At 45.2% G+C, this 17,664-nt stretch overlaps 1 protein-coding gene across 7 annotated transcripts in view; it reads left to right on the forward strand.

Moving 5' to 3' along the window:
* LOC140742074 (hyaluronidase-like) overlaps positions 1-17,664 on the forward strand; it is an 88,841-nt gene that overhangs the window by 63,781 nt on the left and 7,396 nt on the right. For 4 of the 7 annotated variants that reach the window (XM_073072887.1, XM_073072888.1, XM_073072886.1 and 1 more), the window contains one exon: positions 15,943-16,926. In XM_073072887.1, coding sequence (XP_072928988.1) covers positions 15,943-16,926 — 984 coding nt within the window. Of the gene's footprint in view, positions 1-4,111; positions 4,226-13,673; positions 13,776-15,073; positions 15,229-15,942; positions 16,927-17,664 lie in introns of those variants that run through there. The other 3 variants (XM_073072891.1, XM_073072890.1, XM_073072893.1) reach the window with 3 other exon arrangements.

Raw genomic sequence — 17,664 nt, forward strand, 5'->3', positions numbered from 1 at the left:
CTACACTACCATGGTGCACATTCTTCATCTTTTATATGAAGAATACCTTTGATGGAGAATAAAGTAATTGTCCAACATTTCCTGGCACGCAATTATCTTCTACCAGCCCTTGTGAGTACTTGCCTCATCTCATTCTGCATTGACTGGACTCCTAACTTGGGAACTCAAGTTCAAGTTTATTGTCATTCAACCGTACGTATGTATACTACCAAATGAGACAAAGTTCCTTTGGATCAATGTGGACAGCACAGAACATATAACTTACACATAAATTTGTATTATCACAAATAAATTTAACAAATAATTAGGTGTATAAACGATACAAGTAAAAAGTAATCAGTGTGATGCTACTGCTGCTTCATGCACAATGAAAACTAGTAGTGGCAGGGAGTTTAGTAGTCTTATGGCTTGGCGGAAGAAGCTGTCAAGATACTTTAATATTAATATGTAAGATGTGAGACACAATGTTCAAAGTAAATTTATCAAAGTATATCATATACAACCCAAGATTAATTTATTTGCTGGCATACTTAATTAATCCATAGAATAATAACCATGAAAGACACATCAACTTGGGCATTCAATCAGTGTGCAAAAGACAATAAAATGCAAATACAAAAATAAAGAAATACTAATAATAAATAAACAATAAATATTGAAAACATGAGATGAAGATTTCTTGCAAGTGAGTCCATTGGTTGTGGAAACATTTCAATGATGGGGCAAGTGAAGTTGAGTGAAGTTATCCTCTTTGGTTCAAGAGCCTGATGGTTGAGGGGTGATACCTGTTCCTGAACCTGGTGGTTGTGGGAGGGGGGGGGTCCCTGATCCCTGATGATAGTTGCTGCATTCTTGCAACTCTTGCAACATCATTTTGTGTGTAGCTGTGTTCATGATGGACTGGGCCATATCCACTACTTTTTGTAGGAGTTTCCATTCAAGGACATTGGTGTTTCCATACAAAGCTGTGATGCCAGTTAACGTACTCTCCACTACACATCTCCAGAGATTTGTTAAAGTTTTAGATGTCATGCCAAATTTTCATAAACTCCTCAGGAAGTAGAGGCTCCACCATGCTTTCTTTACTTGGAGTGCAAATGTGTAAATGTCACTCCACTCTTTAAGAAGGAGGAAGGCAAAAGAAAGGAAACTATAAGCCAGTTAGCCTAACCTCAGTGGTTGGGAAAATGTTGGAGTCTATTATTAAGGATGAAGTTTCGGGGTACTTGGGGACTAATGATAAAATAAGTCAAAGTCAACATGGTTTCTGTGAAGGGAAATCTTGCCTGACAAAACTGTTAAGAGTTCTTTGAGGAAATAACAAGCAGGGTGGACAAAGGAGAGATAGTGGATGTCATTCACTTGGATTTTCAAAAGACATTTGATAAGGTGCCGCACCTGAGGCTGCTTAACAAGATCAAATCCTATGGCATTATAGGAAAGATACTGGCATGGATAGAGGAATGACTGACAGGCAGGAGGAAGCTAGTGGGAATAAAAGGTTGGCTGCCAGTGACTAGTGGTGTTCCTCAGGGGTCAGTATTGGGACAATTACTCATTACAGAGTTTCTCAATGATTTGGATAATGGAACTGTTGGCTTTGTGGCAAAGTTTGTGGATGATACAAAGATAGGTGGAAAGGTAGGTAATGCTGAGGACTTATATGTTTGCAGCAGGACTTAGACAAATTGGAAGAATGGTCAAAAAAGTGTTGGGAATACAGTGTTGGGAAATCTATGATTATGCATTTTGGTAAAAGGAACAACAGTGCAGACTATTATCTAAACGGGGAGAAGATTCAAACATCAAAGGTGCAGAGGGACTTAGTTCTCGTGCAAGACTCCCAAAAGGTTAATTTACAGGTTGAGTCTGCAGTAAAGAAGGCAAATTCAAAGTTGGCATTTATTTCAAGAATAGAATAAAAAAGCAAGGAGATAATGCTGAGCCTTTATAATTCACTAGTCCGGCCGCACTCGGAGTATTGACAACAGTTTTGGGTCCCATATTTCAGAAAGGCCTTGTTGTCATCGGATAGAGTCCAGAGGAGGTTCACGACGATGATTCTGGAAACGAAGTGGTTAACATATGAGGAGCGTTTGGCAGCTTTGGGCCTGTGCTCACTGAATTTAGAAAAATGCAGGGGATCTCACTGAAACCCACCAAATGTTGAAAGGATTAGATAGGGTGGATATGGAGAGGATGTACCCTATGGTGGGGGTATCCAGAACCAGAGGACGCAGCCTCAAAATTGAGGGGTGACCTTTTCGAATGGAGGTAAGGAGGAATTCTTTTAGCCAGAGTAATGAATCTGTGGAATGCTCTGCCACAGACTGTGGTGGAGGCCAAGTCCATGGGTATACTTAATGCATAAGTTGATCATTTCTGATTGGTCAGGGCATCAAAGGATACGGCAAGAAAGCAGGTGTATTGGGTTGAGTGGGATTCCAGATCAGCCATGATAGAATGGCAGAACAGACTCGATGGGATGAATGGCCTAATTCTACTCCTATGCCAAATGGTCTTATGCTCTTCTTATTGCACTTATGTGCTGGGCATGAAATAACAACACCAAGGAATTTAAAGTTACTGTCGGATCTGCTGATGAGGACTGGCTCATGGACCTCCAGTTTCCTCCTCCTCAAGCAAATAATCAGCTCCCTGATCTTGCTGACATTGAGTGAGAGGTTGTTGTTGTGGCACCATGCAACCAGATTTTCAAACTCCCTCCTATATGCCGATTCATTACCACCTTTGACTTGGCCAACAGTGTCCTCAGCAAAAATGAATATGGCATTGGAGCTATGCTTAGTCACACAGTCATAATTGGCTTCACCCTCCTGAAAGTGGGAGAAACCAGAGCAGGAATGCCATCATCCTAGAGTTAATCTGGCATCTCAGTGACTTCTGTGGAATTTGATCCTTTGGCTCACGCTCACATAGACTCAACACATTAAGGTTATTGTTGCAGATGTTCCATCCTCGGCAGCTTAAGATGAGACTAAGGAGGTCTTACACACTAACCATGTAAAAATCTTGGTCTGCATCCCAAGGAGAAGCAGATTCTTCTGGGTGACTGAGGTGGGAAAGATTACAATGCCACAGTAGCATAGCAGTTAGTGCAACCCTATAACAGCTCAGGTTATCGGAGTTCAGTCCCCGCATCCTCTATAAGTCGCTGTACGACATGTTTTCACAAGGTCCGCTGGTTTCCTCCCTCAATCCAAAGACATACCGGGTAGGTTAATTGGTCATTGTAAATTGTGCCATGATCAGATTAGAGTTAAAAGAGAGTTGTCGGGCTTTGGTGGTGGTGCAGCTCGACAGGCCAGAAGGGCCAAATCCACACTAAAATCTCTAAATAAATAAACTGAGCAACCCATGGGTAAACAACACACACAAAGTGCTGGAGGAATTCAGCAGGTCAAACAGCATCTATAGAAATGAATAAACATTCGAGATTTTGGACGAAACCCTTTTTCAGGAAAGGAAAGGAAGGGGGAAAACAATAAAAAAGGTGGGGAGAGGGGAAGGAGGATTGCTGGAAGGTGAAAGGTGAAGCCAGGTTGGTCTGAAAGTTAAAAGGCTGAAGAGGAAGGAATCTGATTAAGAAGACAGTAGACCATAGGAGGAGGGGACGCAGGGGGAGGTGATGGGCAGCTAAAAGGAGGTAAGGGGCCAGAATAGGGAATAGAAGAAAAGGGAAGGGGGAGGGAAAAACTTTTTTTAAACCAGAAGAGAAATTGATATTAAGGCCATCAGGTTGGAGGCTACCTAGATGGAATATAAGGTGTTGCTCCTCCACACTGGGAATAGTCTCATTGTGGCACGAGGAGCGACGTATCAGAACCTGATTGGGAATCTGAATTAAAATGTTTGGTCACTGGGAAACTCCACTTTTGGCGGATGAAGCAGAGGTGCTCAATGAAGCGGTCCCCAAATTTACAGCAGGTCTGACCAATGGTTAAGCTCATAGGTAAAGTGTGTTTTTTAGCATGTTACACCAGACAGTCAGCCATTCTTGTCTGGCGCGTGGTCTCAGGATTGGTCTCCTTTCAGATTAACCGGGTCACGATATGAATGTTCCTAACTTGACCCTTTTTTTTTACGAGGCCGAGTGGCTAGCTTGACGCTCAACCCGGCACAGATGGAAATGAATAAACAGTCGGCCCGGGGGTGGCCCGACTTGGATTCGAACTCAGGAACCATTGCGCCACCAGCTGGCTAGGTAAAGTGTGATCAGCAAGGAAGATGTAGAGGGGAATCCCCCTCTTGACAGAATGTTTGGAGTATGGCTTTAATGAACACCCATAAAGATGTCTCCATCATCCATGTTATGACAGGTACCAATGGCTGCTGGGCTGACCAACACATAAATCTGTCTCAAGTGGCTATAGAACATCAGCATCACTGGAAGATAAATGCCCAAACTCTAAATGATCCCAAATAGATGGTTTTCTAATAGCTCCTCACAGGCAACCTGACAACCCTCAGTCTACAGTGGCTGCAAAAATGTTTAAAGTTTACCAGCTGTGCCTTTTATAATTGGCAGCTGTAACAGCATTGATTTATTATTGTCATCTGAACAAAGATACAGTGAAAAGGTTGTCTTGCATACTGTTTATACAGATCACATCTAGCACATCAAACAACAATAACAATGCAGAATAAAGTGTAAAATATAACACAAAATTGCCATGCAGGACCATAAGGAGGTAGATTGTGAGACAAAGAGTTCATCTTATCATCCAAGAGGTCTGCTGAAGAGTCTGATAGAGTTGAAGAGTTGGATAGAAGATTTGAAGAGTAAGATAGAAACTGTCTTTGAGCCTGGTGGTAAGTGCTTTCTGGGCTTTGCATCTTCTGCCCGATGGGAGGGGGGAGAAGAGCTAATGTCTGGGATGGCTGGTGTCTTTGATTATCATGACTGCTTTACTGAGGCAGCAAAAAGTATAGATAAGAGTTGCAAGCCACGTCCACAGCACTCTGCAGTTTCTTGTAGTCATGTGCAGGGCAATTGTCATACCAAGCCGTTATGCATCCAGACAAAATGCTTTTTATGGTGGATTGGTAAATTTTGGTAAGATTCAGTAGGGACATTCTGAACATGAAGGGATGTTGAGCACAAGGCTGTTGTTACACCGCTCAACTGACCTATCTGACTCCTGCATGGATCTTGTCACTTTGTCAACTGCAGTGGCATCATCATCAAATTTGTAGATGCTGTTTGAGCAATGCTTAGCCACGAAGTTGTAGGTATAAGGAAAATATAGCAATGGGCTCAGCACACAGCCCTGAGGCACTCCTCTGTTGAGGAGGAGAAGTTTCTGATCCATACTGACTGGTCACCCAGACATATAAAATTCCAAAGGGACTTGACAAAGTGAATGTTAAGATGATTTCATTAGTGGGAGGATCTGAACAAAAGGGGCATAGCCTCAAAATAAAGAACTGGTCATTTAAACTGAGGTGTAGAGAAATTTCCTCTCTCAGAGAGTGGTGCATATCGAGAATCTCTGCCCGAGAAGGTGGTGAAGGCCAGAGCATTATTAAAGGTTAGGAGTATATAAATATTTGAAAGGTCAAGGGATTTGGGGATATAGGTAATTGGCACAGTAGAGGAATTAAAGCTAGCACAGATCTCTCATGATCATATTGATTGTTAGGGCAGACTTGAGGCTCCAGGTGGTGTACTCCTGATCCTATTTAATTGTGTTCTTGTGTATCTGAGGTAGCTATCTCAATGCACTGAAAAAATATCACCATTATCTCCACAAAATCACAATAGAATCAACATGAGTGTCCACCCCAAGGGTAGAATGGTAGTACAGAGGTTAGCACAAAGCTTTACAACAGCAGCTATAAATCAGGGTTCAATTCCTGACACTGCCCGTGTGGTGTTTGCACATTCTCCCAGTGACCACTTGAGTTTCCTTTGGGTGTTCCGGTCTCCTCCCGCATTCCAAAGTCGTATGGTTAGAGTTAGTGAGCCGTGAACATGCTATGTTGACTTTGTAAGCATGATTTGATTTGAGACAAATGGTGCATTTCACTGTATGTCTCAATGTAGATCTGACAAACAAAGATCATTTTTATCATTCCCCATTACTGAAGCCCTTGTATATTCAAATCAACTAACACACGTTGTACACATTCTTGACTCAAGACTCCCAAGAACGAAAATGTTCCAAGCTCTGGCACAATAGGATATGACAAAGAAAAAGATTCAAATATGTGCTCAAGCATGCCTGACGAAATAGAAAATCTCTATTAACTCCTGGGATCACTGATGCACAAGCATGCATAAGTGGAGAGGCAGTGTTGAGATGCAAGAACCTGATTTGAAGTTTAAGAACCTTAAGTCCATGCATAGAAGCCTAAGGTATGCAGTGAAAGAAGTGGACCTCACCTACATGCTATGCTATGTCTATGGAACACCCTGCAGTTCCCATATTGCCATCATTAGGCACCTCAGAACCCACCAAAGCAGAATGGAAGTAAGTCATCCTCTACTCTGAGGGACTTGCTAATGAAGAAGACCCTAATACTGATTCCCAACGAATCCACTTGCCAAAAACTCTTCCTATTCTCAGTGTCATGATCCCAAGCATGCAGTGCTTTACAAGTATAAATCCAATCATGAGACATGTCTATAACCAGTCTCATAAAGATATGCTGGAAGTAGACACCACACCTGATAGATCAGCTAGGCATCAAACCTGTCAAACACATTTAAAAATGACTTGATGGCTAAATATTGGCTGTAATATTTAGGATCAAGAACTCCCCTGATCCTCCATGAAATATCCTCATGATATGTTTTACAGACAGATGGATACGAAAAGGCTTCAGTTTCATGTGTATAATACAGATGGCCCTCCTTGTGCACAGATTCAACCAACTGCGGATTGGGAAAACCTGGAAGTTCTCTCTCCAGCACTCGTTATTTGAGCATGTACAGACTATTTTTCTTGTCATTATTACCTAAACAATACAGTATAACAACTATTTACATAGCATTTACATTGTATTAGGAATTATAAGTAATCTAGAAATGACCTGAAAGTACAGGCAGTCCCCGGGTTATGAATGAGTTCCGTTCTTAAGTCCGTCTTTAAGTCGGATTTGAAGTCGGAACAGGTACATCCGGTATTATTTAGCGTCAGTCAAACATTTTTCTTAGTATATAGTACATATTTTACCTTTCTATGCATATAAAACACTTAAGAAACATATGTATTTCAATAATTAAACCACTGTGTTGCTTAGTAATAATTGTAGCTTTCATCGGGGCAGGGTCTTTCACATGCTCCATTAAAATTGTTCCGATTGTTGACCGACTATAGCCTAACACTTTTCCAATGACCGAAGGCGTTTCACCTCTTTCCGATCGCTTTATTACTTCCACCTTACTTTCAATCGTGATTGTGATTATTTTCATGAACAGAAACACTGCGGATTCAGAGCTACGCCAGGTCCTAATGTTCACTGCACTGAGACATGGTAAATAAAGTCCAGGGTTCCGCTGGGTCCTAAAGACCACCACACTGAGCCAGGTTAAATAAAAGACTTGAGCATCCGCGTTTTTTGGTATCCATGGGGGCTCTTGGAACCAGTACCCCGCGGATAAGGAGGGCCGACAGTAATTCCACAGTTAACAGTGTACCCATAGTAACTAGGCCTTACAGACATTCCATATTGAGTGTCAGCAGATCAATCAAGCATAGAGGACATCATGGCTGGTAATTTCTCATTTCACCAGATACCCACAGGCACCTTTTCCCAAGAAAGGTTATGAGGATCAAATTCCTGGAGCAATGGGAGAAATAAGACCAATAGTAGCAACGCACCAGCTTGATATCAACAGTGTCAACAGAGGATCAAAAATGGGTCTCCTAATTTGTGTTGTACCAGTTCAAGAACCAGTAGCATAAAACAGACCTCAGCTTAACTGAATTGAGAAGCCATCATTAACCGCTCTAAATAGATATCCACAAAACCAGCATTTTGTTCATCATAAATTCTTGGTGGATTTCTTTCTGCAGTAGAAAGACACCCTTTCTTCCCAACCAACTTTCACCTTCATCTCAAAGGGGGACTAAGAAAACCATAAGTACAAAATGTGACAACTTTGTCAACTTGTCCAGAAACTTCAAATCTTATCTGCCACCCGTCATCACCTCCCACCCTACCAAACAAAAAGAAATTTCTTTTTGACCATAATCGCTTCTCGGCCTTTTGGCTAAGATCAAGTGGAGTTTCCTTGGGATACACGACGATTGGAAGGCAGAGAAGGTTTTGCGCTGACGCAGGGGTGAATCCTAATGCTGATTGGCTCCCAATCTAACACCCCCATCCAGCGACGACGACGACAGCGGTGAACAGGATGACTGAAGATAACAGAAGGTCTTGTTGGACTGCTGTGGATTTACGATTGACGACATCTACTGCATCCAGGACTTTGCTGGGTTCTTCGATGTCACCTTCCTACGACCTGCAGGGTGGCAGAAGTTGCTCCAGCTGTTCCAGGAGAAGGGGAGAGAGGCGCCACTGTCGCTGCTGCAAGCACAGCCCCTCTTCGCTGCCGCCCAGCAGGAACGGACTGCCACCGTGCACATGTTCAACCCGTACGTGCCAGTGGCCGACATCCTTACATTCCTCGCTCGGTACGTGGAGAGCGTAGGAGCTTGTCTGGACGTGAAGGGCAGCCTGGGGATGCTGGACCAGCAAACGGCAGGTGAAGGTGAAGCAGAGAGTGGACTCCAACGGCTGCGTCGTCCACCCACCCTCGGTCTTCGCCATCGGAGGGAACCGAGGCTACCTGGTCTACGCCGGGGAACCCAGGGTGTGCGGCAACTGCGGCAAGGCGGGGCACGTCGCAGGGCTAAAATCTGCAAGAACTGCAAGGTGGAGGGCCACCTCACCGAGGACTGCACGCAGGCCAAGTCCTGCAGTCTCTGTGGAGACACCGACCACCTGTACAGGGCCTGTCCGAAACGTGCCGGCACCTATGCACAGGCGGCCAGGGGAGGTGCTGGCATTGGAAGGGCCCCGGCAGGATCGGATATACCCGCCACCCCTGCAGAGGTGGCACCCGAAGCAACGGAGGACGCCAGCAGAGGAGAAGACGCAGCCACCCCGAGGGCCCCCTCCCCCTCGCAGACCCTCCAGGACCCTCCACAGGAAAAGGAGGAGGAGTCCATGGAGGAGGGGAGAGCCGAGGGGGAGGAAGGCTGGAGCATTGTGCGCAAACGAAAGAAGGCCCAAAAAGCTCCGGCCAAAGACAGAGGGCGGAACGGAAGGTGCACGTGAAGAGAAAGGCAGGGGACCAGGCAGCCTGCAGCAAACTGTCCATGTCAGACGAGGAAGGAGTTGGGGGAGGCCAGCAGCTGTCCTAGAAGATGAAGCGGCGGACAAAGCCAGCGGAGAGAACGAGAGGGAGTTGGGAAAGTCTGCTGACCACCCCCCAAGCACAAGCACAGGAGGTGGAGACAACCGAGACCCCCAGCTCCGGGAACCCGGGAGCGGAGACACGTATAGCACCTCGCAGCCTGAAGGGGCAGCAGGCCTGGGAGACACCAAGCCCCCAGGCACAGAACAGGAACTGCCACCCCCAGGGGAGAATAACCTGCAGTTCCTGAGCCCACAGAAGGTGAAGGACTTCACAAAGGCCATGGGCATGAAGGCTCAGGACTGCGAAGGTAAGGCCAGTGTGCTGCTGAAATAAAGAACTTTAATGGCGGACATTTCACTGGCATCTATCAATGTGTGCAGTCTGAAGAGGACCGGGCGATGTGTCAGCACGCTCCAGTACTTGGACTCGGTAAAGGCCGACGTGACCTTCCTCCAGGAGTGTGGACTGCCACACCTCGGCAACTACCGGAGGTGGTCACATTGCTAAACCGTGGGTTTGTCAGTGTGGTCGGGGGACAACGAATGTCGCGCTTCCGGCCTGGGGATTCTACTACGAGGAGGCAGCTTCTCAATCACTCAAGTCAAAGAGGTGGTTGCCGGGTGCCTCCTGGTAGCAGACGTCAAATACCGGGCACTCTGCTCCGGCTGATCAATGTGTACGCCACCCCCGTGCAGAGCGAGCGGCTGGCCGTCCTCGAGCAGCTCCCACCGCTGCTGGTGACGTCCCGGCCGGTCGTTCTGGCTGAAGACTTCAACTGCACCATTGATGCGGCTGGACGATCCGGCAGCGCCGACGGCAGGCTGGACAGTACCTCCAGACTCCTGATGGATACGGTAAAGATAGCCAAGCTGCGCGACACCTTTGGCACCCCCACAGGCGGAGCTCAGCCGCAAGCCACCTGGACACGATCGGACGGCTCAGCCCATTCCCGGATCAACTTCCTCTTCCTGTCAGAGCCCCTCACGGTCAGAACCACCGAAGTCACGCTGGTGTTCCTCTCTGACCACTGCCTCCTGCGAGCCACCTGCCACCTACGGGAGGACCGGAAGGCAGGGAGGGGGACGTGGAAGCTGAACGTCAAGCTGCTGACCCCAGAGAACATGGAGGAACTAGAGGAGTACACAGGTTGGAGAACCTTGAAAGCCTTCTTTGATTCCCCAGTTCATTGGTGGGAAGCCACCAAGGAGAACATCAAGAGGTTCTTCATCCGCAAGGGTATCCAGAAAGCAAGGCAGGGGCAGAGGGAACTGCGTAAACTCCAGACAGAGTTGCAGCAACTCCTCCTTCTGCAGTCGAGGGGGGTGGATGTCAGGGAGGAACTGTGGGAGGTGAAGGGCCGGCAGGCCCAGCACTTTGTCACCGAGTCCTCCAAGATCATCTTCCGATCGAGGGTCTGAACCGTGGAGCAGGACGAGACGTGCTCAGGATTCTTCGTCCAGAAGGTGCACAGGGGGAGCTCTGTGATCCACAACCTTAAGGAAGAGGACGGCTCAGTCGCGTCCTCGCAGACAGACATACTGAGGATCTGCAGGTCCTTCTATGCCGGTCTGTACGGAGAAAAAGCCACAGACTCCACAGCCTCCCGCAACTTCCTGTCGTCTATCACGCAGGTCTTAGACGACGGCAAGCGGGAGAGTCTGGAGCAGCCACTGACCCTGGACGAGCTGACTGGCTCCGTCCGTTCCTTTGAGTCGGGTAAGACTCCCGGAAGCGACGGCTTACCAGTCGAGTTGTATTCGGCTCTGTGGAACCGGATGGGCCCCGACCTGCTGGAAGTGTACAACACTACGCTCCTGGCGGGCAGCATGTCAGAATCCATGCGGACGGGCATCATCACCCTCATCCACAAGCAGAAGGGGGAGAGGGAAGACATTAGAAATTGGAGGCCCATCTTACTCCTGAATGTGGACTACAAGATCCTGTCCAAGTCTATCGCCAACAGGGTCAAGTCTGCACTGGAGCAGGTGATCCATCCGGACCAAACCTGTGCTGTACCGGGCAGGAAGATCTCAGACAGCCTCGCGCTGCTGAGGGACACCATCGCCTACGTGCAGGACAGGGGGGTGGACGCCTGCCTGGTCAGCTTGGACCAGGAGAAAGCCTTCGACAGGATATCACACACAAACACAGCGGATGTACTCTCCAAAATGGGATTTGGGGAGGGAATATGGAATTGGATCAAACTGCTCTACACGGACATCTGTAGCGCAGTCCAGGTCAACGTGTGGGAAACAGACAGCTTCCCCACCAGGTCTGGAGTCAGGCAGGGCTGCCCTCTCTCCCCTGTCTTGTTCGTGTGCTGCATAGAACCCTTTGCCGAAGCCATCAGGAGGGATGAGGGCATAAGAGGGGTGACGCTGTCAGGCAGTGGAGGGACCCAAGTCAAAACCTCTCTGTACATGGACGACGTCACCGTCTTCTGCTCTGATCCGAGGTCAGTTTGCAGGCTGATCAGCATCTGCGAACAGTTCGAGCAGGTGTTGGGCGCCAGGGTCAACCGCACAAAGAATGAAGCCATGCTCTTCAGCAACTGGCCCAACCGATCCAGCGTCCCCTTCACCATCAGGGCTGATCACATGAAGGTGTTGAGGATCTGGTTCAGAGGGGCCGAGGCGTGCAACAAGAACTGGCAGGAGCGGACTGCCAAGGTGAAACAGAAACTGGGGCTGTGGGGAGGGCGCTCCCTATCGATAGCGGGCAAGAACCTGGTCATCAGGTGTGAGGTGCTCTCAGGGCTGCTGTACTTGGCGCAGGTGTGGCCCATCCCCCGCTCCTTCAGCTAGGAAATCACCCGAGCCGTCTTCAGATTCGTCTGGGGATCCAAGATGGAGCGGGTCAGACGGACCACCGTGCACAAGTCCCTGGACAACGGGGGCAAAAACGTCCCCAATGTCGCCCTCACCCTGATGGCCAGCTTCGTGTGTGGCTGCATCAGGTTGTGTGTGGATCCCAGGTACGTGGGCACCAAGTACCACTACGTGCCCAGGTTCTACCTGTCGCCCTGGCTACGAGGGATGGGTCTGGCCCCTTTACCGTGCAACACCCCTGTCAGCTGGTCGTTGCCACCATACCTGTCCTTCATAGAGAAGTTCTTTCAGGTCAACGCCTTTGACTACAGGGCCACCAGGCAATGGTCAGCACGTAAGGTCCTGCAGGCACTGCAGGATGTGATGGACGCAGTGGGGTGGTTCCCTGAGCAGACTGTCCAGTTCATCTGGCAAAACACCTCATCGTCAGACCTCACCAACAGGCACCAAGACCTCGCCTGGTTGGCGGTGAGAGGGGCCCTCCCAGTCTGATCCCTCCTGTACGCCCGGAACGTCGTCTCCACACACCTCTGCCCATGGGAGGACTGCAGAGAGGAGGAGTTGGTGGCCCACCTCTTTGCACACCGTGGGTTTGTGGAGAAGATGTGGAGGAGGATGGAAGGGGCAGTGTCGAGGTTCATCCCCAGCAGCTGCGTAACAGAGGACTCTCTGATCTACGGGCTGTTCCCGGGGACGCACACCGAGACCAACATCCGGTGCTGCTGGCAGATCATCAACTTAGTCAAAGACACTCTTTGGTCGGCCCGAAACTTGATGATCTTCCAGCACACGGAGATGTCCGTGGGGGGAATGCTGCCGACTGGCACATTCTCGGCTGCAGGAGTACGTGCTGAGGGACGCACTCAAACTCAGTGCAGCCACCGCAAGGGCCCGGTGGGGAAGGACCACAGTCTAGGGTTCTTCTCCCGCAGGAGTTGAGGGGTAGGGGGGTTGGGGGTATACCCCACTGAATGTAAATATGAAAGAACAGAGTGCCACGTGGGTGGCAAAACTTTGAATTTTGAGAATGTTAAAACAGTAACGGTAATAACTGTAAAGAATTGAAAGTCATTGAATAGTTGTATATAATTTTATTTTTGAATAAAGTATATTTTGTTTAGAAAATTCTTTTTGACCATGATTTCCTTGTTTTGTAGCCTTCATAACCACTAGCAACACTTTGTTTGCAAGTGTTATTATCCTTGAGCAAAATAGTACATCAACACTAAAACAAAATGGCTTTTAGAGGAGTTTAATAAAATAAATATTGATTGAACTACTTTTAGAACTAGAGGTGAACGATCAAAATATTGGTTAATGATTAAAAAAACACAATTTAACAAGATATGAAACTTCTTAAATTATCTGACTGATCATGATATTGTTAAATGATGTTAAACATTGAAGGTGACATAATGGTCAACAAGTCAAAGAGGACAAAACAGTCGAAGGGTTTATCTACCACACTTAACCAGTGGTTGCAAAACCTTTCAGGATGTGATGTGTCAGTTAGTTTTCTCTGCTCTCTCTACTGCAAGCTCACAGACATGCCTGTGGTGAGTATTATACTTGCCTTTATATTGAAGTATTTTTCAGACTAAGCTTATTACTTTCAAATTTAATGCCATATTGTACAATCTGACTTAAATTTCCTTAATATTCATCATAAACAAATAAATATACTTCCAAAATTTGATCAGTGTACTAGAGTTGTCCATGTTTGGATGTTAATGCTTCTACTCAAATGGTTTTAGATTGTTTCTGAAAAGAAACTGTTAACATTGTGACTTGAAAATCATTTGTAAAAGTTGCAGCAATATCCTATAAGGCCATTTCATTGTCAGCAGTTATACAGACATGATATATAATGCAATGTTCTTCATTGTTTCCAATGTATCTTCTTTGCCATGCAGATCTATTGATCTTTGAATAAGAATTCCATCGGTTAGGAGTTTCACCAAATCATTGAGAAACACCTGTTTTAAGTCTCCTAAATTTTAAGATCATAGAAAGTCTCAGTGAATTAAAAGGTATCAGATGTAAAACCGTTCGCAAGTAAGGAAAGAAAAAGTAGAGAAATACAGCCAGTCGGTCTGACATCATTTATTAGAAAAATTAGGGACACAATAGTAATTGTATTTGAAAACCTTAATATGATTAGGCAGAGTCAACATAGTATTTTGAAAGAAAATTTCATTTAACAAATTTAATAAAGACTTAAAAGCATAATTAGCAAGTTAGATAGAGAGTTGAATAAATATTTGATATTTGGAATTTTAAAAGGAAACCTAAAATACATTGAAAACAAATTATTAGGAGGACACAATAAGACTGCGAAGGAATATAGAGGTAGATTAAGCAAGTAAATGTTTAAAAAGAACTTGGAATAAGGGAAAATGTATGGTTAATTACTTTGATGGGATATATAGTATAACAATATTTTTTAAATAGTGAAAAACCAGCAAGATTAAAGCAAAGAAAGATTTCTGCAAGATGTCACACGAAGTGTAACATGCAAGTACATCAAGCAATAGGAAGGCAAACATTAATTTGGCATTTGTTGCAAGGAGATTGAATTATAGGAGAGAGAATTCATTCAGTGAATGCTCGGGGGTTCAGCAGGACCATATCTGTATATCATAAGACACAAGAGCAAAATTAGGCCATTTGGCCGATCGAGTCAGCTCCACAATTCAATCATGGCTGACTTATTATCCCTCTCAAACCTATTCTCCTACCTTCTCCCCATAACCTTTGACACCCTTACTAATCATGTACCCATCAACCTTTGCTTTAAATATATCCATTGACTGGACCTCCACAGCCATCTGTGGCAATGAACTCCACAGATTCGCTGACCTCTGGCTAAAGAAATGCCTCCTCATCATGTGCAGCTTTGGACTGAATGCTCAAGAAAGTATATAGTTAGTTGGAGGTTCTGCAGGACAGACCTCCAAGATTGAATCCTGACGAGGAGGACGTCACATGTAGAGGGAGAGAATAGGATGGGTACATACTTGCTAAAATTTAGTAGAAGAATTGATCTCATGAAACTTAGGATTTCATAAATACTATACTGGTAGGCTGATTCCTTGGGAGAGACTTATGAAGTATGGAGTCATAGACTCAGAAAAAGATGTTTGCAAATACAGTAATTTGGAATTCTCTACCTTGGAATGTTGTACATATTTATTTGTTGAATGTATTTAAGAATCAAAACGTTAGAAATTTGAACAGATTAAATTGAGGGATATAGGGTCAAACAGGAAAGTGCACCTTTAGTTGTAATGTTACATTAGTTCCAGCACTGGAAGTGCCTTACGCTCCTGATTATCCCACTAGAGCAGCTGTCTCCAATTTTTACATCCTCCCCCCACCTAGCCCCATCTGTATTTTTATTCATTTTTGTTCTTTATCCTTTTGTCTACTTCCATCTATTGTAGTCTTGCCTCTCTCTCCCAACTCCGGTTCAACTTCCCTCCCTGAGCTACTACTACTTGCCTATAATCAACAATTCCTTTCCTCCTAGATGCTGCTCCGCCTGTTGAGTTTCTCCAATAGATTATTTGTTACTGCAGATTCCAAAATTTAAGTTTCCATTAGCCATAATGTTACTGAGTGACAGAGAAGACTTAAGGGTCAACTGTTATGACTTACAGAGTGTAATTCTGTGTGAAAATTTCTTCAGTTTCAAATAAGTTTATTTTAATTCATATCTTACAGAATGATCCGATCAGAAAGAGTTCATCTGCCATTGAAGAAAGAACCAGCGTCATGGTATCCAGTCTTGCATTACCCATGTGCACCTTATTTTTCCTCTCGACCTATCCAGACATAATATGGGGAGAAACACTCAAGCCAGCAGCAGCCTCACCAATTATCCACAATAAGCCATTCGTTGTGGTCTGGAACACACCTTCTGCACAATGTAAAACTAAGTTTAACATTGAGTTGGATCTGAGTGTTTTTGATATTGTTGAAAATGAACATGAGAGCTTTGTGGGGAAAAATATTACTATATTCTATAAGTTAAAATTGGGTCGTTACCCATTCTACACTAAGGACTTGATTCCAGTGAACGATGGCCTTGTCCAGATTGCCAGTCTGACTGAACACCTCAAGAAGGCTGCAGAAGACATTAATAATTTACTAGATGTGGACTTTCATGGTCTTGCTGTGATAGATTGGGAAGAATGGCGACCACTCTGGGACCGTAACTGGGGATTTATGGATATCTACAGGAAAAAATCTGAAGAATTGGTTAGAAGAAAATTCCCTTATTTACCTGAAAGGAAGGTTGTCCAGTTAGCCATAGAAGAATTTGAAAATGCTGCAAAAAAATTTATGAGTGAAACACTAAAACTAGGACAGAAACTGAGACCAAAGGGATTCTGGGGCTTCTATAAATTCCCAGAATGCTACAATTACTTTAAAGAGGATGCACCAACCAACTACACAGGTCACTGCAATCCAAAAGATGTTCTAAGAAATAGCCAGCTATCGTGGCTCTGGAAAGTATCACGAATCCTGTATCCCAGCATCTACATCAAAGAGGATATGAAGTCCACAATTAATACTCAAAAATTTGTTCACTATCAAATTAAGGAGGCCCTCCGTGTTGCTGCCCTTAATCAAGTCAGTGAATCCCTGCCTGTTTTGGCATATGCCAGATTTGTGTATATACATTCACTTGACTTCCTTACTGAGGTAAGCAAGAAAGTAGTAAGTAAGATGAAATGTCTTTCAGTAGATCATCTTGCCCAAAGTGAAAGGGCATTCAAGTAAAATGATTCAGCTACCGTAGACTGAGTGATGAAGTCCCAGTTTTGTTCTCAGTAATTTGAATATTTGAGCAGTCCTCTAATGTGGATAGGTTACATACATAAGAAATAAAGAGAAAGATTATGCCAATCTGTCCCTTGAGCCAGCTTTGCCAGCATGATCAGACGGATCGTGCTGATCCAATCTTGGCATTAACATTGTTTTCTCCCTCTCTACCCATGCTCGGGAGCAGGCAAAGATTGGGAGAAAAGGTGGGAAGAAGCAAAATTCCTCCTTGGTTACACTACACTGCATGAAAATATCTAGGACTGGCTTGTTTCAATTTATATGCAGCCTTGAACTCTGGGATTTCTTGTCAGAAAATTTAAGAGACTTGACCCAAATGCAGAGCAACTGAGATGATTTAGTTGTGAGCAATAACTTTAATAATAAACTGCAAATTAACAAGCCATGAGGGGCCATAAAACAAGAGAATACATACTTAACTCGACAGAGCCACTAGATAACTGAAGGCTAGCTGGTTCATTTGCATGTGTTGACATGATTTCCTTCAAGCAAACGAACTCTGCTGGGTCAGTTGCTGGTTCACCCATCCCGTCAGGATATGCAGAAGGAGGTTTGACAGAAAAGCAGAACAGTGGAGATAATTTATCAGTAAATGGT

Source organism: Hemitrygon akajei, chromosome 19 (genome assembly GCF_048418815.1).
Source record: "Hemitrygon akajei chromosome 19, sHemAka1.3, whole genome shotgun sequence".
Classification (NCBI taxonomy): domain Eukaryota; kingdom Metazoa; phylum Chordata; class Chondrichthyes; order Myliobatiformes; family Dasyatidae; genus Hemitrygon; species Hemitrygon akajei.